This window comes from Plectropomus leopardus, chromosome 19 (assembly GCF_008729295.1).
Source record: "Plectropomus leopardus isolate mb chromosome 19, YSFRI_Pleo_2.0, whole genome shotgun sequence".
NCBI classification, from domain to species: domain Eukaryota; kingdom Metazoa; phylum Chordata; class Actinopteri; order Perciformes; family Serranidae; genus Plectropomus; species Plectropomus leopardus.
In genome coordinates this window covers 26,544,597-26,567,037 of record NC_056481.1, presented here as the reverse complement: position 1 = coordinate 26,567,037, position 22,441 = coordinate 26,544,597, and the positions used below count along the sequence as shown (strand labels likewise).

The 22,441-nt window shown below is 38.6% G+C and overlaps 1 protein-coding gene across 1 annotated transcript in view; it reads left to right on the top strand.

The window, feature by feature from the left end:
- The first annotated feature begins 1,565 nt into the window (after positions 1 to 1,565).
- LOC121959153 (1-phosphatidylinositol 4,5-bisphosphate phosphodiesterase delta-3-A-like) overlaps positions 1,566 to 22,441 on the top strand; it is a 32,367-nt gene continuing 11,491 nt past the window's right edge. Inside the window, exons 1-6 of the mRNA XM_042508351.1 lie at positions 1,566 to 1,661; positions 12,973 to 13,028; positions 13,126 to 13,237; positions 20,887 to 21,115; positions 21,594 to 21,723; positions 21,895 to 22,120. Of these exons, the coding sequence (XP_042364285.1) occupies positions 1,571 to 1,661; positions 12,973 to 13,028; positions 13,126 to 13,237; positions 20,887 to 21,115; positions 21,594 to 21,723; positions 21,895 to 22,120 (844 nt within the window). The 5' untranslated portion in view covers positions 1,566 to 1,570. The remainder of the gene's footprint in view (positions 1,662 to 12,972; positions 13,029 to 13,125; positions 13,238 to 20,886; positions 21,116 to 21,593; positions 21,724 to 21,894; positions 22,121 to 22,441) is intronic.

The following is a 22,441-nucleotide window of genomic DNA, read 5'->3' as shown; positions in this document are numbered from 1 at the left end:
TACTGCCAGTTAGGCTGAGGAAGCAGTTTATCAGATGAGACAACAGATGAGACCAGCAGGCCATCAGGTCAGTGTGGAGACTCTGCAGGTCATGTTCAGACCGACCCGGGAAACACAGGCCCATCCGTGCAGAAATCATTGTTCTTCACCTTTTGCCCCAAATCCAGCAGACAGTGTGAGAGGATCATCTCTTCACAGATCAGTCAGTCCATCACTCAGACTGACATTTGGATCAAATTAGAGCTTAATGGACCGACGTGACGGTCGCTGTTTCACGGTGAACACATGAGCGTCTCCTCGCTCTATAATCCGTTTAAATTCTGTTGGACGTCAAGTTACCAGTGACACGAAATACAGAAAAGCCGGAAATGTTGAAATTTTGCCTTCAAAGCAAAAGCATGATAATTGATAGTTCAATTGACTGCTAAGTTTTTGACTAAACAAAACAGATGTGATCAAAACCATGGTGATAAAGGCTAGCGAAAACATACTCAGGAAAATATTCTGTCATAATAACCCTTTCATACTTAAGCATTTGAGTAATACTCAATTTATGGTCCGTGGGCCAAATCTGGACACCGACACAGGGTGCCAGGTGGTCCCCCAAACGTTTTCTAATTAACAATAATAATAACGTGATTTTCAACTAGAATTATTTCTCTGCTTTTAGTATTCATAAGCTGCCAGAGTGAATAAAACACCCCGCAACAGAGGTACTAGATAATGTCCTAATGTTTAAAACCTAATAAACATCCTAAAATCCTAGAAATGCCCCAAAATCCTAGAAATGTCACAAAATCCTAGAAATGTCCTGAAATTCGAGTAGTGTTCTAAAATCCTAAAAAAAATGTCTCAAAATGCTTGATACTTACAAAAATCCAAGAAATGTTCTAAAATCTTAGAAATGTCCCCAAAAGCCTAGAAATGTGCTAAAATCCTAGAGGCATCCTGAAGTACTAGAAACACCCTAATATTCTAATGAGGTCCTAAAACTGGAAAATGATCCTAAAAACCTAGAAATATTCTAAAATCCTGTTAACATGTATGGGGCTGCTGTGACTGGCACCTGGGCTCCTGTCATTCTGCAAAAGTGGCCAAGCAAGCTGAGTATCCCCGATTCACGTTCTTCTGGGGAAAATAGCGAAAAGCTGTTTGAATTGTGTTTACGTCAATAACTTACATTTAAACCTTACATGGCACCCGCGACTTTTAATTTGAAAATCACCGCCGGAAACCGTTGTCCGTTAAGGCTCGTGACGCCTGTGTGGTTGATCCAGCTCTATGTTAGTGAATCCAGTTTCAGTGACATCAGCAGGGAGAAGGTTTGGCCAGACTCCTGCTGTCCTCCTCCGGGATAAAAGCATGAGGAGCAGCCTGCGGAGCGCCGAGGACACAACACTCTGCTGCTGCGCTCCTGCAGGAGCTCCATGCTGCTGATCCACTGAGGAGCTCATCTCCTGCCTGAGAGACAACACAGGAGGCGGAGCGGCCAGAGGACAGGCGGAGGAGCAGAGGAGCAGAGGAGCAGAGGAGGGAGGAAGAGCGACAGAAAGCGCAGCGTCTTGGCGTGATGTTGGGCAACAGAAAAAAAGCAGCCCCGGCGCTGAAGAACGGAGCCGGGACGTCCCAGTCCAAGGCCATCGATCCTCTCAGGAACCTGGGTGAGTGTTTGGATCACAGCTCCTCAAATCTGGAAGTACGACTTAGTGATTACAGGCTTTCTCCCTCTGACACAGTAATGCTGATATCTACAGCAGCCGGAACTGACCGGAGTACCGTTAACTCTCCTCTCACCACATTAACGAGCAAATATTTCCATTCAACAGAATGATTAATGAACTAGATTCACCTCATAGTGACACATTTAACAGCGAGCTTAGCCATGTTATTAAGACTTCATGTAAACAGCATCAATACAGAATGACGCTCTGCAGGTTCTGTCCAAAATCTATATTTAATCAGCAGTACTGTAGGACAGACATGATAAGCTAATAACAATATGATAACGATAATAACTTTATTTAGGCTATATAGCACCTTAAAAACAGAATTTACAAAGTGCATTAAGAAATGAGATAAATAGACTGTGATACAACAACAGAAAGCTTAACAGTCCTATTGAACACAAACACAAACCAGACAACAAAATGCATGATGCAGGATGTATAATGTCAATAAAAAATAATACAAAGAAACAGACCAAACAAACAATCAAAAAAAATAAATAAATGGAAATTGAATAGATAAAACATAATTAAAAAGAGATTAAAAAAAAAAGAAAAGCAGATAAAAAGACAACATCACATATGTGTCTATAAACATGTTTTTTTAAGTGATTTTAAAATAAGTCACTGATAAACAGCAGATCTGGCTGAAACTAACAAATATTTGACCTTACAAATGACTAACACATGACTTAACTCTTTGAAAACTGTACAAATTGTCTTGATTTCTTTCTAAAACATTGGAAGAATGCAATGAACAGGAAAAGAAAAAAATAACCAGAAATTAGCAAGACATTAGTTAAAAGTAAGGGAAAATTATATGGAAATTAGTAATTAAATTTAAAAAAAGACAGGTTTAAAAAAAAAGATACGACATTGAGAAGTGCTTAAAATATTATAATTCTTTAAACTAATTCCAAATATGTAACTACAATAATAATAAATATAGTTTTCCCCTAGCTTTTCACTTTTCCTCCCAAGACATTTTTCCCTAGCTTTCTAAAAAATAATTTTCTAAATGAAATAATTTCCTTGTAATAATTCCAATTTTTTCCAATTTACTTGAAATTTGTGGAATATTTCTTACCAAGTTTTTCAAAGACTTTTTCCCCTCATATTTTGAAAAAGAAAATACTTTATTTATCACAGTAGGTGGGGAGCTGGGGTGTGACTTAAATTATTGTATTTTGTATTTCTATTAAATACCCCAAAACTTGCATGTGGGTTTGTAAGCCAGGTTTCCTTAAAACATTCCAAAATCGCACCATTAATCACAGCCAAAAACTATGAAATACGGTTATTTATAGTAGTGGGAGGGTCATGCATTTCTCCCAGTCATTAAGAGAAGCTCAAGGAAAATTGTAGCTCTGGGGAGGGTCATGACATTTTAAAAAAAAAAAAGGTCACACCCCAGCCACCCCCTACTCTGACAAATAAAGCACAGTCCCGTAGAGTTTACCCTGATGAGGGTCAGTAATTCTCTTTCATCACATCACATCCTGTTGCTTCTTAGGGATATATTTATTTTTTCTCGAGAAACTTTTCTAAGAAACTTTTAAAATCACAAATTTCTGCAGCTCTCAGTCGAACGTGTGCACCCTGCTGATGACAGAGCGTGCAGATCCAGGCTGATTTCACTGATCTGCAGACACTCAGCTGTATGAATCAGCTGCAGGAGAGTTTGGATGACAAAAATGAGAAATGTGCAAACTCAGTAGCATCCATGTTAACTGACGTAGAATTATTGAAGCCGTGTTTTATTCCATTCAGAGGCTCAGTGTGTTGTTTGCTGCGTTAATGGGAATATATTGGTATCATCACACAGTGCAGCTCGTGCTCTGGAGGAAGTGCTGTGTGTTTGTTGAGACTGATTTTATACTTGGGCGTCCCACATGGGAAAAAGTCAAAATTTACTAGCTGGTTAGGCACATTTTCTCCACAACCAGAGCACATATTTAGCTTTCCAGGTTTCCAGGTGCTGGCCAGGGCTTCCACTGCTGTCCACTTCTTCGTGTGCTTTAGCCACACAGTGCAGCAACAAGTTTTTGAGTTGATTTATGTACAGTAAGTACTGTTGCAGTTGTGTCACTGCTGTAATCCGGGGTTAAATAGAGCAGAACAAGAAAGCATTTGCTTTCATTTGTTAATGCAGAGAAGTAGCACAACACACAGGTCAACAAAGGGGAACTATAGTGATGAGAGCATAAGTCAGTTTGGTAATTCTATTAGTCAAAGTGAAAGGTATTAAATGAAAAGAAAGGTTAATCATTTTTTTAACCATTTGACGCCTGGATCAGCATCAGTTTTCTTGCATTGCATTCAGACACCTTTCACAAGCATTTAAACTTTTGAAACATGAGTAAACTGGCAATCAGCAACTTCTGCTGCATTCACATGGAATCAGACAGACAGTAGACAGCAAACTATGTATGTAAATTGCTATAATAATAACATAAATTAATATACACAATAATTTTATTTAATACATTTATTACATTTTTTTGACATTCACCATGGCAACATATCATCATGTGTATTATATTTTGCTGTCCTGCCGTTCCATTGGAAATGTTTTAATTTTTTCCTGTGTCGTCCAGGTGGTATCGCTGGTCTGCTGTCTACCGATTTCATGTGAAAGCAGCATTAGGCATTAGTACCTGGCAAGAAAATGAACGAAAATTAGGTTACAGAAAAAATGTTATTATTATTTAGATTTCTTATTATTTTTCCTAATTTCAGGTAATTTTTGGGTTATTTCTTGTTGTGGTTCTTATTGCCTTCTTTCCATGTGTTTAAAAGAACTAACCATCCAGCAGGAATAAAACCTGGAGCAAAAGTTTAATTCCTGTTGAGAAATAGCAGAAAAATGAACCACGTCTACTGTCCTGTTCAGATGGCCACGCTGTGTGTTCAGGCAAGTGTTTGCGGCTGTGATCCCTTGATATAGCTGTCACATCATGCGTCATTTAGCCTCAAAACCCTCCATAGTTTGGCCTCACTGCCTGCAGAGACAAAACCAACACCAGCAGCACCTCTGAGCCTCTTAATGTCACAGGAAAGCCCCTTAATAGTCTGACACGGTTTTTACTTTGAGAGGTAGCATCTAACTACAGATCATCTGTGACTGAGATGTTTGTTTACAACTGTTTACACATGTTTACATCCAGTTAACATTCACACAGAGGTCCGAGCCAAGCCCCTAATGTTTAAAATCCTAGGAATGTCCTAAAATCCTAGAAATGTCTTAAAATCTTAGAAATGGCCTAAAATCCTAGAAATGACTTAAAATCTTAGAAATGTCCTAAAATCTGAGCAATGTCCTAAAATCCTAGACATGTCCTATAATTTAGAAATGTCCTAAAATCTTAGAAATGTTATAGAATCCTAGAAATATCCTAAAATCCTAGAAATGTCCTAAAATCTGAAAGATATCCTAAAATTCGAGAAACGTCCTAAAATCCAGGAAATGTCCTTCAGTCCTAGAAATGTCCTATAATCCCTGAAACGTCCTATAATCCCTGAAACGTCCTAAAATCTGAGCAATGTCCTAAAATCGTAGACATGTGCTATAATTTAGAAATGTCCTAAAAACCTTGAAATGTCCTAAAATCCTAGACACATCCTAAAATCTGAGAAACGTCTTAAAATCTGAGACGTCCTAAATGTATAGGGCTCTTGCGACTGACGCCTGGCCTCCTGTCATTTTGTAAAAGTGGCCCCCAAACAAAGCCAGATGACGGTGGTGGCCCTGCCATACATGAATCTATATTTTTTATTAGTCTGCAGGTTGTAAAAGAATCACAACAACTAAACTACTGTGAGGGGGGATTTGGCAGCTTTCATGGAAGTTTATTCAGGATAAATCTTTCATTATTTAACTCATTCTTATCATGTGTGGGTTTACACAGAGCTCTTATCTATCTCTGCTGCACACACACGGGTGTGTTTGTTCACTGTGACTTCCATTCATGGGTTAGCCTAGTTCTGCATGTTTACTGTGATCTGTGGATCAAAGACTGTTTTTAAGTCTTGTAGTCCACTGTGGGTGCAGGATTCAGGTAGCTAACAAGCTTCAAACCTCTTTGTGTTTCACAAAGTCAAGACTGACAAGATTTGAAGAGTGATAAACACTTTTCTTCTAACTGTAGAAAAGGAAATATGATCATTTCAGCCAAATTTCAAACTGTTGATTTAAAGTACAGCTATGGCATTATGGGCTTGAAGAAAATATAAAGGGACAGATACAGAAATGTAGTATAGCAATGTAGTATAGGTTAAAGTGGAAACAGACAAGTTTTTCTTATCATTATAAAATAACTGTTTATAACACTTTCAGTTGCACTTTCACTGTGCAGTTTTGTCTGCTTCTGCTTTGACAGTGGATCAGTAACAATATTTGCAGATCTACTCTCAATTTTTTGTTTATTATTTTTTTATTTATTGTTTCTCTTTTCATTAATATAATTTAGTGACAAAAACATGCAAAACAATTATGTAAATGTCTTCTTTACCTGAGCCGGTGACCTTCATAGAGGACTTTACTTTAGTGTCAGCCACTTAATTAAAGCACTGACAGAGCACTAATTATCTGTCAGAGCTGTGTCTGACTGAGAGGGCCTTTAGAGAGAGTGTGTGTGTGTGTGTGTGTGTGTGTGTGTGTGTGTTTGTGTGTGGCACTTCATAGTGCTCATGAGCTGTCTGTGTCTACCACCTACTTGGTGTAGTTATATCAACCGATTCCACAAAAACTGGGTTGAATAAATGGGCTGGAATAAAGGCTGGAAAATTAATTATTACTAGCCTACATATTAAGCAACACAGTGTTAATTAAAGAAACACTTCACTTACAAAATGAACATTTATATAGCAGTTTCTCACCTGTGTTAAGCTGAATTCATGAAGAAAATGTAGTTTCTTTGCACGCCTCTACGGTGAACGAAGAATCCAAAAACAGCAAACATTCTTAATGAATTGAAGTCATTGGGGTCCATGCTTCACAACAGCAATACTTCAATTTACAAACTCTAACACAACCTGTGAAGTAGAGTTCAATTCTCATTTATCCAGCCAAACACTTAGTGCTTCCCAAACACATGCATTTTTGCTAAAACCTTCATATTTACCACACTTCTGCTTACAAGTAGCGCACATTGGCAAGAGCATTTGAACTCCGCTCAATGAAATGTGTGAGCAGAATTGAAAAACGCTACTGAAAGTGGGCCTGACCTTAATTATGCATAATTTTAACCCTTTGAGCCCGAGGTAATGAGTTTGATTTCTTTCAAAACACTGAGAGAAGGCCATTGGCAACTTCACAGCACATGGCCTATAACCAGCATAAATAAATAAAAAGTTAAGAGAAAATTATCTGAAAATAAGAAAAAAAGAATGAAAAAGAAAAAACAAAACACACAAGAAAATGACCCAAAACAAGTGCTAAAAGTTAAATAATGTTTTTTTATGTGACATCATAAAAAACAACCCTGCTCAGGTTTCAAAGGGTGCCTTAATAAAATATAAAGATTTGAGTTATATAAAATTTGACACCCGTGCACTTGTCATGAATGGGGAAATAAATTATACAGACCAAAACTATTTCTGAACAGGCTATAAACATATTTATTTTCTGCTGCTCTTTTGGGATTGTACGTTTATAGGAACTGCAGCTTTTGCAATTTGTAGTATGCACCAGCATGATGGATGACAGTTTTTGCCTCAATGCAGTTGGGTGCATACTTTTTTAGTCATGTTCACTTTTTAAGTTAAAGACATTTATTAACATATGCATTACAATTACAGAGAAGCAGTCATTGGCAATGAAATTCTCAGACTGCTGCCAAAAATGCTCATGAAATACTGTACATATTAGGAAAGAAAATCTGACATTTAACAAAGGGAATCCAACACATATGATTGTGCTTAGCACGAAATACAGGGATAAAATATACAGAAATAGGTAAAACTGTCAGGAAAAGTACGTAAATGAAAAGTATAGTGAAGTGACAGTGTCATGGTGATGAGCTTAAGAGCTCAGAAGCAGTATGGCGTGTGGGATGAGGCTGTGTGTGTGATCCTGGCTGTGAGCTCGGCAGTTTCACCCTCTGTAGAGCTTTATGGCTGGAAGCTGCTGTACGGTGACATACACACTCCAGCAAGGTGACTTTTGTCATTTGGTCCCATCAGCTATAACAGTTAACCCTTGCAGGTGTGTAGGCCTAAATATTTACTACCAATTCATTTCTATGTGAAAGTTAATTTGCGGTGCAACCTGTTTTAAAATAGCTCACACTTACATTATACTTGGCTAATGAAGATTATGTACTGTGTATGCTGCTGTGCATCTACATGTTGCTATCTGTATGTTGTTATATGCTGTTATGAGTATATTAGTGGTTGTATATACCTATATGACCTATATGGAAAAAATAAATCTAAATCGAATCTAAATATGAACTTGAACCGAGTTGGTATATTAGGCTACCACTGCTACTTTGAGCTTTTCTGCTTCAGTACTTCACTTACTATTACTTATTTTTTTACATCAATGTTTTACAGCTATAGATACTATTGGCAGATAGCAGGTCAAAATGTCATGTGCAAAACATATTAGCTCATAAAAAATGATGTACTGCAGGGTTTTAAACTCAAACCAGCATTTAATTACAACATTTAATTCTATTATCATGTTTACTTTTCATGCAGTGTTGTTTCATTGTATTTCATCTTGCTTATTTCTTCTAAAAACGTAGCTAAAAAGGCAATGAGCAACTTGGTAAGACACGTCAAACAAATTGCAAGGAATTTTAAAAAGGTTACAAGAAAATTACCTGAAAATTTGTTTTAAAAGAGAGAGAAAGGGAGAAACTATTAGAAGGTAATAATAATTAAAATATATTTATTTATGCTTCTTGTTATTATTATGATTGCATATATTTGTATATGTGATATATTTATATAAAATGAAGATTTTTGTGGCGAATGGCTAGGATTAGATAAGTGTAAACTTCCTACTACTTTTCGGACATGCAAGTGCTTGTAAATGGAATTTATTTTGTAACATGATTTTCGATTTATTCTGCTTATTTGTTGGAACTTTTTGTTTGTTTGTTTTTCACATGTCTGAAATGTTTAATTAATTCATTTATTCATTCAAAATTGTTATTAGTTGTTATTACCTGTTTTGTCTAAACTGATTTCTTTTTTTTGTTGTTTTTTTTAATTATCTTATTTTTAAACTTTTTTTTGTTATTGTTTAACTTTTTCCTGTGGTTTTGAAAGAAATCAAACCAGTTTGCTCAGGTTTTAAAAATTTAATACTTTTTGCTAAATGGCCAAAATGCAGCTGGATACACATGAAAAATCATGCACCATATATTACTGATTTTTTTGTGTATTAGTGCAGCACAATAGCTTGCATGTGTATGAGTGAGTGAGTGAGTGAGTGAGTGTGTTCGTGTGTGTGTGTGTGTGTGTGTGTGTGTGTGTGTGTATGTCTGGCCTTTATCTCAACTCTCTTGATAAAGTTAATCTCACTACATGTAGACAGCAGTGGCGCAGTCTTTGCAGTAATTATTTGGTGTGTATGTGTGTATTCATCTGTGTGTATCATAAGTCAAACCACACAGTTTCAAACACTGTTTGTTCTGTGGTGGCAGGTACCTGTGGTTTAAGTTCACTCACTTAAACTTTCCCTTTTTCTGTGTCTAAACATGACACTTCCTCCTCACAAACATACAGCTGCTCACCCTCTAAATTTGTCTTACAGCTACAACCCTGCTCCCCTCATCTACAGTAGCTCACTGCTGTAGACAGGGGAGAGAGTGTGTGTGTGTTCGTTTGCATGCACGTGTGCGTTTTCCTAGTATCAAGACGCCTTTGTGAGTGTGGTAACCCAGCCCTTCCCAAACCACAGTGAGACTTCTGTTTGAGTTGCTGAGTCCTGCTTACTCAGCGCAGGACTCAGCACTATGTGGGAAGGACGGTTTAAAGGCAGCGTCGCAGCTCTTTCATTGGTTTCTTTTTGCAGTGGAAATAGTCATTTTGCTTGAAATCACAACAACATCAGAATAATTGCTTCCCTCAGTACACATGCCAAATGATAACAAAGCCATGGAGTCCTCTAACAGCCCATTTTAAGCCCCTCGCCACTGGAAACTTAAGATAAGTCACATTCCTCACTCTGTTGGTCACTACAAACACTGGATGGACATTGATTAGATTGCTCAGCTTTAAGTGGGGCTGCAGGACATAAAGGAAACTATCCCAGAGCAGCTGAGAGTGTTTCTAGGCTGCCTTGATGCTGGTGATAGCTGTGGGCAGAGGTATTGTGTTTAAGGGTTGTCCATATGTCCATCTGTCCATCCGTCCCTATGCCCCACTCTTGTGAAGGCAATATCTTAAGAATGCCAAAAGTATTTTTTTCAAATTCTGCACAAATGTCCACTTGGAATCAGCAAAAAACTGTTTGGATGTTGGTGATCATAGGTCAAAGGTCAAGGTCACTGTGACCTCATCTGTCATATTCTTGGGAATGTGGCAACTCAAGAACACCTTGAGGATTTTTTTTTTTCAAATTCACCACAAATGTTCACTTGACTCACAGATGAACTGATTACATTTTGGTGGTCAAAGGTCAAGATCAATGTGACCTTGCATCCGTCTCATTCTTGTAAATGTGACACCTGATGAATGCCGTGAAGGAATTTCTTCAAATCTGGCACAAACATTCACTTGGATTCACGGATAAACTGATTATGTTTTGGTAGTCAAAATACAACATCAAAAACAAGAAACAAGAAGAAATAAGAATGAGAAGAAATTAATTTTAATTTTAAAAAGCTGGGGAAAAATATCTAGGAAAAAGGAAAAAAAGCTAGGGAAAACTATATTTATAGCTAATTATGATAATTACAAACTTAAAATTGTGTTTAAGAATTATAATTTTTTAAGTTGTTTTTGTAGGTCATTTTCCTTTTTCACCATTTATTTATTTATTTTATTTATTACTAATTTTCAGGCGATTTTCTTGTGCATTTTACTATTTTACTAATTTTTGGGTAATTTCTTCTGCTGTTGCTCGTTACCCTCATATACCAGGTTTTGGAAAGAAACCAGGCCAATTTGCTCAGGTTTCAAAAGGATGAATGTCCAAAAAATATTGTAAAGAATATGAAAAACATTATTTTTTTAAATATTTTCTTTATACTGATTCACTGTTGAAAACTGCTTTTGTCATTGGTGAAGACTGCATTCATCATAAGAGCTTTTGTGTAATGTACTCTGCAGTCACTCCTACCAACACAGTTCTGCATTTCCGTGCAACACCACCCTTCTGATAATCCCATCCAAGACAGCCACTGCACTCATAATCCCAGCTCTGACTCATGCTGGTGAAGACACTAAACGTCAACAGTCAGTATATGGGTTAACAGAGGAAGTTTTAACTGCAGCTGGATTCATTCAAACAGACAAAGGTCACTGCAGCTTGTCATTTCAGAGATCTGTCAACTCAGAGTTTTTTTGTTTGTTCTCTATCCACTATTCTTTCATGTAAATGTAGATCTGTGAATACGCCCCCACATCCTTGATTGTGTCTTGCTATAACATAAAATGAAATGAAATGTAACTCATGCATATCTGCATAACAAAAGCAGGATTTGGGCAGCTGGATGTTTTGAAGGGATAGAGACTGAACCACAATGTTTATTTACTAAAACTTCAGGGTAAAAAAATGCTGTACATATAATCAAATGTCATTGAGCAAACTCTGACTTCACTGATTAGTTTTAAGCCACCTATAAAAATCTGAATCAGTTTATGTATATGCTATATTTAGAATATTTTCAGTGTTTTACCTTGCTGTCAGACAGCCCTCACCGACGGGGATATGAAGCTCAAAAGCTCATGAAGCTCATGAAGTCTCAAAAACACCAGACTGAGCTGCTGCTTGTGGAAGGAGGAGAAAATATTCAAATATTGTGTACTTTTTAGATAGCTAAAATTTGTTTACCTGCAGCCCCGTACACAGCAGGACATTGCTTAGCTTCCATGCCAGTAGATTTGGTTTATCGAAGATGTTAGAAAAGCAACACAGTTCATAAAATAAGCACCACAGAAACGTCAGATAGGTCGGACCACCGTGTTTAACGCTATATCTTTATATCTTAAAGTTATGACAGAAAATGACAACAGAAATAAACAAGTTTGCTGAATTTACAAAAGAGGGAATACTCTTCAAAGATCTCCTTATGACTGTTGCCATTAATTAAAGTATGTTGCAACCAGCATAAAACGTTAAAAACAGCATTAAAGAGTCCATGCTTAAAGCTTGATTTGTGGTGCTGCAAGAGCAGCCTAATGAGACTCAAATCTGGCCTTCAAAATAAAAGCGCCATTACTTTTCTAAATAAAATAATCAATAACACATGACAACAATTAGATACATATTTCCACAATATAAAACAGTAGCAGGAAGTGACTTTTGTTGTCGTGTGACGTCACAGGGATTCGGCCATGTTTTACAGTGGACTTTTGTAATCCATTTACAGAAAAGATAACAGCTTTAGTTTATGCTGCAGTTGGCTCGACTTTCAAAGCCCTTTCTATTATGCACTAAGTACTTCATTCTCCATTATTTTCTCACTCTTATGATAGCCTAATCACACAGTAGATAATATCTTGTATGTAGGAGATAAAGTTTTAAGCCAACATTGCCTGAATTTTTTTTTAATGTTGCCTTTCACTGCTCTCCTCATAGGCATAGGCTAACATAGGCATGACATAGGCTAAAAAAGGTGTCTTAAGAATATGGCTTTCATAAGGGAATTTCCTTTCCACTGTCCCGTCTCATCACCATACGACCTTTGTCTTTCTCTCACTCCTCATCTTCTCTTGACTTTTTCCTTCGCAATGTCAAGTCCTTCTGTCTTGCTTCATGTCTTTATCCATACCTTCTCATTTCTAACCCCACCCATCTGCTGGTTCAACCCCAAAATATCAGGATTACAGAGCTCCCACATGAGCTGCTGTGGTCCAACAGATGTATATATATAAATATACCCTAACTTCTAATCCTGACATGCTCTACTCTTCTGTTTTTTCTTTTCATCCTCCCTCTTTCTCTTTTCACCCTCTGCCTTCTTTCAGTGCTACGTACTTATTATACTGTGCATGGACTGCCATCCAAGTCCAGTTTTCATGACCTCATATGTGTCTTTTTTAACCATCTTTTTGTCTGTTTGCTTTCTAGGAGTGGAGGATGATGAAGATGTGAAGCAGATGCTGCAGGGCTCCAGCATGGTAAAGGTAAGCTTGTTCCTAATTGTAAACTGCTACTAGTTGGTACTTGTTACTAGTAATTAATAATAGAGTAAACTCAATGATTCTTTTATCATATGTAAAGGTGCGATCGCCTCGCTGGCAGAAGCGACGAACTCTAAAGCTGCTTGAAGACGGTGTCACTGTCTGGTGTCAGTCCCACAAAACCTCCAGCCGGGCCAAGGAGCAGCAGTCCTGTAAGTGTGTGTGCGTGTGTATGTGTGTGTGTGTGTGTGTGTGTGTGTGTGTGTGTGTGTGTGTGTGTGTGTGTGTCTGTGTGTGTTCTATCATATAAGTCAGTATAAATTTGTTGAGGCACAGTGATTTCAATAGCATACAATCACAACAGTAGGACGACGTGCAGCGTACAAGGCAGTACATGACATGATTTAGACAAGCAGGACATGTTCCTGGATCAACATCTCACATTGCGATCCTGGACCAACATACAATCAACCAATCATGGCCCTCTGACATCATCAGTGTGCTACTTCAGTGCTTAAACCCTTATGAGCTACTACAGGGTTAGCAAGTTAGCTTGATAACTGGGTATGCTATGCTAATAAGTGGGCTTGCCAAATCCCAAATTGGCTTGTTCAGTAACATTAAAGAGTGAGGATATTGTCATAGTTCAGTTGCAAAGACCTGCAATCTACATATTTTCCCTCCTTTGAGGTGGCTGGTTCTAGGCATGGACAAATGCTCCGCCTGTCCCACTAACGCCAAACATAAGCATCTTTAGCCCCAAGTCATTCTCAATGAGTGGTTATGGTCACTAAGGCAGAGATATTCAACTGGCTTTGCCTAGGAGCCGCTTTTCAAAATGACAGGATGCCTGGGGCCAGTCGCAGATCCCCATTCATGTTTGTAGGATTTTAGCACATTTCTAAGATTTGGGATGTTTCTTGAACTTAAGCATGTTTCTAGGATTTTAGGACATTTCTAGTATTTTAGAATATTTCTAGGATTTTTGTACGGGTCAAGCATTTTGAGACATTTTTAGGATTTTAGGACGCCACAAGAATTTCAGGAAGTTGCTGGTATTTTAGGATGCTTCTAGGATTTTAGGACATTTCTAGGATTTTGTGACATTTCTAGTATTTTTGGACGTATCAAGGATTTGGGAGAATTTGTAGGATTGTAGGATGTTTCAGGGTTTTAGGACATTTCTAGGTTTTTAGGACACTCTGGCACCGTATATATACTAAACGTACAAAAACAATCCCAGCATGAATTACTTTATTTTGATGGTGAATTAGAAAGTGGCTGGAGGGGCCAACTGGCACCCTGTCGGGGGCCAGATTTTGCCGGTGGGCTCTAAATTGAGTATCAGTGCCATAGTGCATAAAAAAACACAAAATTGAGCTTGTTTATCAGAAAAGGTTCCATTGGAGGGTCTCCCTACTGAGATCAGGTCCAAGCCCCAAATGTCCTCAAACCCTTAAAAAAGGATGACATTCTCTGGATGATCTGGATGACATTCAGCAAACAGTAGTAAAGAACTCATATTACCCAAACAACATGTCTTACTGCCCCCCCAATCAAAGCAGTCTAGAACCGCTGCTGCTTGTACTCCACATGTTAACATCCCACAGTAACTTGTAGACTGGTCAGAATCCAGACCACATGTTGCTCGAAAGTCACATAAAAATGTACATAATGATTTAATGGAAGCCATTTCAAGCTATGAGCTACACGCCATGTCACAAAACAAAAGCTGAATCATCACAAGAAACATAAACACAACATTTATCAGGCCTTGTTAAGGTCATGACCTCCTGAATCACATCCACAGGAATATTGAAGCAAACCTCCCCGACCCCACCCAGAGGTTAACGGTAACAAGCGGGCCTTTCCTCTGCCAGAGGAGCTCAGCGCTCTGACTGGGCGTGTGAGGTGAAACATGGGTATACAGTATCTATTTTTGTTAATTTTAAATGCTACTTACTGCTCAGTGCAGACATAGACTCCCTCACACAGCTACCGTTCCTCTATCTGAGGGTCACACACGGCGCCTTGATTATAGAGCTCAGCTATTTCTAGCCGCAGATGGCTGCCCATCCTGTTGTAGTTCAAAGAGTGAGATTATAGGACATTATATGGCGGTGGGAGTTGGCTCTGGGTGCTGTGGTTTGGTGCTATATAGTTACCATCCGACACAAGCACTAGGTTAGCCTCCAAAATACAGGACAAGGCCTTTCATTGCCACAAGACCAGATTTGCTTGTGATGTGGCACAGTGTGTGTGTTTGGTGTGCAGATTGGTGTGTGTGTGTGTGTGTGTGTGTGTGTGTGTGTGTGTGTGTGTGTGAGTGTGTGTGTGTGTGTGTGTGTGTGTGTGTGTGTGTGTCATGCACCTCGTGCTTTCATGACACCCTGGATTATCACTGAAACTGACGTAAAATTCTGATGTGCTAGTTCTTCATGTCAGCTGAATCATCTGTAATCCATAGTATACTCCTCTCTGATCAGTAGCTGCTTCTGAAAACACCAATAGATTTCACTTTTTGAAAACTAAAAAAGTGGCTCAATTCCTAAAAAAAAAAAAGAAAAAAAACACAGAAGGAAGGCAATGAGCAGCACAGAAGAAATCATACATAACATGTATAACATGTAATTATGATGATTATAAATATAGTTTTCTTGGCTTTTTTTTTTTTTTTTTTGCTTTTTTTCCCTAGACATTTTCCCTAGCTTTTTATATAGTTAATGGTTTTCTAAATCTACTATTTTCTTGCAATTTGTGGAACATTTCTTACTAAGCTGCTTGTTGTCTCTTACCCTTTTTTGCCACTTTGCTCAGGGTTCAAATATTTGAATACTTGTGAAAGACGTGAAAACAGCACAAGAAAAGTGAGGCTGCTCCAGGTTTTAAATGGTTAACTGGCCCTGACACATGGATAGGAGAAAGTAGAAGCTTGTCAGCTGCCCCCAGTAATTTATCCCACTCATTTCACTTCAGATGTGTTTGCTCTAACTGGGTGGTCTGGTGCAGTAGCTGTCAACGTTCTGTCTTGTGGCTCTTTGATATTAGGTTAAGTGTAATTCCCCAAATCCCAGTTTACAGCCTTCATGTGGACATGAGTTTAGAGCAGTTCAGTTTTTTTGCCAACAATGGCAAAAATCTCTGGGAAATACATTTTGTTTTGTTTTCTTTCTAATCACTTAAATAATCTGACAGACTTGTCAAGGGTGTAGGGTCGTTTATTTTTTTGCTCCATTTTTCACAGGTTTAGCTTTAAGTATCTATATCTATATCTATATCTATATCTATATACAAAATTCACAATCAACCGTCAGAAACCTGAGCAAATTGGTTTGATTTCTTTGAAAACATAAAAAGCTACTTAAAAGAGCAAAAAGACATTGCCCAAAAATGAGCAAAACATTTGTAAAACACTGACAAGAAAATTATCTGAAAATATGCAAAAAAAAAGTAAAATGTAAAAAAACCTGTTTATTGATATATTTTATTATATTTTTTCTGTAACATACTAAATATAGAATTATTATCATTATAAATATTGTTTTGGGGACATTTTCCTCTAATTTTTGGATAATTTTCTAATCCCCCCTTCTTTTTTAAGTGCTTTTCTGGTCACAATATACTTATTTCTTGCAATTCGTGGTACATTTCTTGTCAGGTTGGCCATTGCCTTTCCGTTTCTGTTTTATCGAAAGAAATCAAACCAATTTGGGCAAGTTTCAAAGGGTCAAATAGCTTGTAAAAGGCGTCAAAAGGCAGCACAAGAAAACTGAATTTGATCCAGGTTTCAAAGGGGTTAATGGCTCAGATTGAACACACCACACAATGCCACAGATGTCCCAAGTTTTAACGTAGCATGCTATTGCCTTGCTGACTGCAGGAATGTCCACCAGAGCTTTTAGCTCATAAATGGAATTTTCATTTCACTACCATTCCATTTTTGTTTCTGTGAATTTGGCAATCCATCAGTTACAATGACAAAATGCTGTCAGTACAAAACCCTGGTGAGGATGATGAGCAGATTAATTCCTTAAGACGGTTTCTGACGGTTTGTTCAGATATTCTTCATTTGTGCAAACCAGTTGTTGCATCAGCTGTTCAGGTGGATGCTCTCAGACGATTTTGCAGGTGAAGATGCTGGATATGGAGATCCTGAGCTGGTTTGGCTACTGTACATGTGGTCTACAGTAGTGAGACTGGTTGGATGTACTGCCAAATTAATAGAAAATGAGATGATACATGATAAAAGTTTTTAGGGAGCAAAAAGCAGTATGCTGGTTTCACTATTTTGTGTTGTAGAGACCATTAGAGATCATAGTGTACATAAACTTTCTCAGTATCTTTGTAAGGAACAGCATTTGACATATTTTGAGCAGAATCCCCCTCTCGCTGTTGTCTGTTTATTGTCAGGTTACACACAGAGCACAGAGCTTTGCTGTCAGTCTGTGTGTGTAGTTTCTGTTGAAAGCATAGCCAAATAGAGATCTGCAAACACCAGCTGACATTTGGTCAGTTGTGATGTTTAATTTGGTTTGTAGAGGCGTGATGTCATTGTGAAGGTAAACATGTGGGCACAGTCATATTGAAATGAGCGTCAGTGTGTGCCGATGAACAAACAGGGTGAAAATAACACACAAACAGCTCTGTTTATGAGGGAAACACTTGGTGAAACCTTGATTTATAAAAGTGTGTGTGTGCGCGCGCGCGCATGCGTGTGTGTGCGCGTCACACAGCTTACCTCTCCATTGAAGTCGTGTGTGTCTAAATTTAGTAGGAATTATAATCAACAGTGCAGTGCTGTGCTGAGTGTTATTAGTTGCCAAGCCAGTGTTGGCACTGTCTCCATACACATTCAGTGTCCTGCAGAAATACAGTACAAACTGTTTTTTCAGCACAAGGGCTACCCAGATTACAAGAAAAGCCGACATGACTTGGAGCCTGTTCTTGCCCAAACCGCATTCCCTGCAACCATCATTTTCTGTTGACATGCAGCAAAAAAGACAAACTGAAATCCATCTTTAACACAGCAAATGTAGTTTAGAGTAGTGTGACAAATATTAGCACTGCATAAATACCAAGGAAAAGTAGAAAGTCTGTGGACTTAACAGGCAAGATTAGTCAAACAAAAGTGAATAAATGAGCAGAGGCCAGATATTATTGTCTTTTTCTTGTATATTGCTCAGATGTGAGTGTGTGTGTCAATACCAATCTGCACTGACAATTTAAATCTTTGTTTAAGTGGCCCAAAATGATCATCTTAAATACACACTACATAGAGAGCTGGGTACAGAATGATAGCATTAAAGAGAGAGCTAGTTGGTTTTCAAATGTAGCCCACGGATACTCAACTTGCTTTGCTTGGGAGCCACTTTTGCAAAATGACAGGAGGCCAGGGGCCAATCCAAGCAGCCATGTACATGTTTCTAGGATTTTGGATCATTTATAGGATTTCAGCATTTTTCTAGGACTTTGGTACATTTCTAGGATTTTATGACATTTCAGGATTTTAGGACACTTCTACGATATTAGGATATTTCGAGGATTTTATCATGTTTCAAGGATTTTAGGGCATTTCTAGGATTTTAGGATATTTCTAGGAATAAAGCACTTTTTGGGATTTCAGGTCATTTCTAGGATTTTAGCATGTTTCTGGTATTTTATGACATTTCTATGATTTTAGAACATTTCACAGATTTCAGGACATTTCAATGAATTGAGGACATTTCTAGAATTTTGAGAGATTTCTAGGATTTTAGGATGTTTCTTGGATTTTAGGACAATTCTAAGATGTTAGGTCATAGGACCTCTGTCAGGGTGCAGGGGATCCTCCACTGACACTTTTTTTTATCAACAAGCTCTATTTTCATGCTGTTTTATGCAATCTGGCACCTTATGTATATTAAAAGTACAGAAACAATTCCCAGTGTCAATCACTTGTTTCATTGTAAATCAGAAAATGGCTGAGTATCACTGAAGTAGACTGTACGTGTGCCACACAGCAAAATTTATATATATAATATTGCTTTTACTAACAATAATAAAGTACTGTTATCTGATAATGCAGAGGATGAGCTATTGAAACCATGAGTAGATGGTGAATTTATGTTACAAAATGTGAGTGTGAGTGTGTAAGTGGATGTAAAGAATAGAACGATCAAAGCCACAGAGATGACTGTGTAATGCATTTATTCCGTGGAGATGCACTGCAGTTGAAAAAGCTGAACAAAAGACTACAGGTTCTCTTTTCTCTTTATTGTTTGTTCTTTAGTGATGTAAGGGTTGGGTTATGCTGGATAGGAACTATACTAAACAAAAATTTAAGCACAGCACTTTTGTTCGTGCTTCAATTTTTTTAGTTGCAAGTTTGTCAAAATCTGTATTCCAGGGTCTTTAAAAACAGTCCAATATCAATGCTATGTCTGGGGATAGGTGTTACACACTGAACTCGGGGGCTCCCTTAACACTATGATCAGTATAAAAATTCAGTACATCATATGCTATGGCTGTTCAACAGATCTCAACCCAGCTGAACCCTTATAGAAGATTTTGGAATGACATGCGTCAGTGTTTTCTCTGCTACCACAGATGAGGAACCATATTTTGGACTAATGCTGTTCATGCATATAACAGAGTTTAGAGACTTAGACAGTCTATGACAAGTGCAACTGAAAGGGTTTTTTGGCTCATATTTTGGGGAACTCAGGGGTGAGAACGGAAATGTGTCTGTTATCTGACCTGACCTCTCCTAACCAGCCACTACCTCATTTAGGAAATCATCATGAACTCTATCCATGCATAGTCCTGACCACAGAACCTGCATTCTCTCCACCTGCTCTTTTAGCCCTCCACATCTGTGGTACATTTGTGTCCTCTCTAGGACACCCACGAGAGACAGAAGTCAGATATTTTCATAAGGATAACAGAGATTAAGGATTGATGTGAAACAATAACTCAGAAAAACTTAGCAATAACTCAATGAATAAACAAAACACTCATACACTGATCAGCAAAAATATTAAAACTAGGGACAGTGAATAACATTGATCATCTCATCAAAATGCAGTGTTCTGCTCCAAGCATTCATGTGGATGCCACCTGACGCACTACCCACCCAAACATGGTTTCAACACTTTCCAATGGCAGTGCCCCCCCCAGCAGACTAATGCGCCATACCATACCTCGAAAATCTGCTCAAGAATGGACTGAGGAACATGACAAAGAGCTCAAGGTGTTTGATCTGGCCTTTAAATTACCCAGATCCCAATCTGACTGAGAATTCAGGGGATGTGCGAGTACCCAACCTCGCAATCCACAGGACTCAAAGGATTCTCTGCCAACCACAGGACACCCCCAGAGTGTCCATGCCTTGACAGGTCAGAGCTAAGTCTGATCCAAGGAGGCTTCATGGTGGATCAGAGGTACCTCTGAGGTACTGGGACATCCAACAGATACTCCATTATATTGGGATATGGAGAATTTGGAGGCCAGGTCAACGCCTTGAGCTCTTGGTCACATTCCTTGGTCCATACCTGAACCATTTTTGCAGTGCGGCATGGCACACTGCTGGGGGGCAATCAGGAATTAGTTCTGAAATGAGGAGGGTTCTTGGTCTACACAGGTTTTTGAGTGGGTAGAACTTGTCAAGTGGCATAGACATGAATGCCAAGACCTGAGGTTTCCCAGTAGAACATTCCTTAGTGCCACCTATAATATCTATCAGTGGTTTTAACGTTTTGGCTGGTCAGTGTAAGTTCATCTTAGAGTTAATGTGAGGATGGATAATTCGTCAGGCAAAACTTGCTCTTTACTTTATCTCTTCCTCTTCCACCCATGTCTCTCTGTTCTCCTCCCACATTCTCAGTTTCTGTCATGGAGGTGGAGTGTGTTCGTGAGGGTTGCCAGTCGGAGACGTTGCGGCAGATGGTCGGCTCGGTACCTGAGCAGCGGTGTTTGACGGTGGTCTTCAAAGGGCCCCGCAAGAGCCTGGATCTCCTCTGCCAAAGCCAGGAGGAAGCTCAGCATTGGACCCGAGGCATCCGAACTCTGCAGGAGAGGGTGGAAAACATGACCCAGAAGGAGAAACTAGACCAATATCCTATTTTTTGTTCATGTTGAATTTTATAATTGTAAAACCACAGACTTGATATACATTTGGAATGAGTTTGTGAAGGTTCTCAGTCATCCAGGTCATTGTGATTATACAGTAAGTGCTATATCATTAGCAAGTGGATTTGCTTAAGGTTCTTGAAGATGTTTCGCCTCTATTTAAAAGACTTAAGACTTAATCAAGTCCAGTTGCCTCCAAAATAGCACCTAAGACATTTGGAATGAGAGTTTTTGTTGCAGGCCCCAGTAGCCCCCTTCATGAACTTTTGAAAGTCCCAAACCAAAATGCCATCATTGTATCAAGTATATAATGAAAACTGATGTAGGTTGTTTTGTCATCTTCCACTTTTTTTATTGATTGAAATGTTTAAAAAAAAAAAAAAAACACCTGCAAACTTTGTGTTGGTCAAACACTGCACATTTTCTGCTCTTGCTGTCTCCTTGACTATGTTTGTGTGTCACCTGGATCCATGCTTATCTGAGTCGGGCCGACCAGAATCATGATGATAAGATGACCTATGATGAAGTCCAGACACTGCTGCAGATGATCAACATTGACCTGAGTGACCAGTATGCCCGCAGCCTCTTCCAGGTAGCACGCACATACAAAGCCGCTGGCTCCATATCTGAGATTTCACTTTATAATTCAAAGTGATTTATAAATTCATTGGACTTGAATAATGAGAGACCTTCATTAACTATGTGTTGCTTGGAGAGCAGCTTCAAAAATATAAGAGATTGTCTGACTTTGTCTGTCTGACAGAAATGTGACCAGTCAGCTGACGGCCGTCTGGACCACGGGGAGATCGAAGTGTTCTGCAGGGAGCTGTTAAGAAGACCAGAGCTGGATGCTGTGTTTATCCGCTACTCTGCTAATGGCTGTGTACTTTCCACTGTGGACCTTAGAGATTTCTTGAAGGACCAGGGGGAGGACGCTTCTCTCACCCATGCCCAAAGCCTCATTCTCACCTATGAGCTTAATGAGTGGGGTACGGTGCTAAGTAACAAAATACTGCAAAATACCAACATTTATCTGATGTGTGTTGCATAACAACTCTGATAAACCCCTTAGATCAGGGATACTTAACATGCTTTGCTAAGGGGCCACTTTGCAAAATGACAGGAGGCCAGGGGCCAGTCTCAGCAGCTCCATACATGTTTCCTGGACTTTATGACATTTCTAGGATTTTCGGAAGTTTCTAGGATGACAGGACATTTTAAGGACGTTTCTAAGATTTATGGACATTTCTAGCATTTTTGCATGCTGCATGTCAGGATTTTAAAACATTTCTCAGATTTTAGAAAGTTAC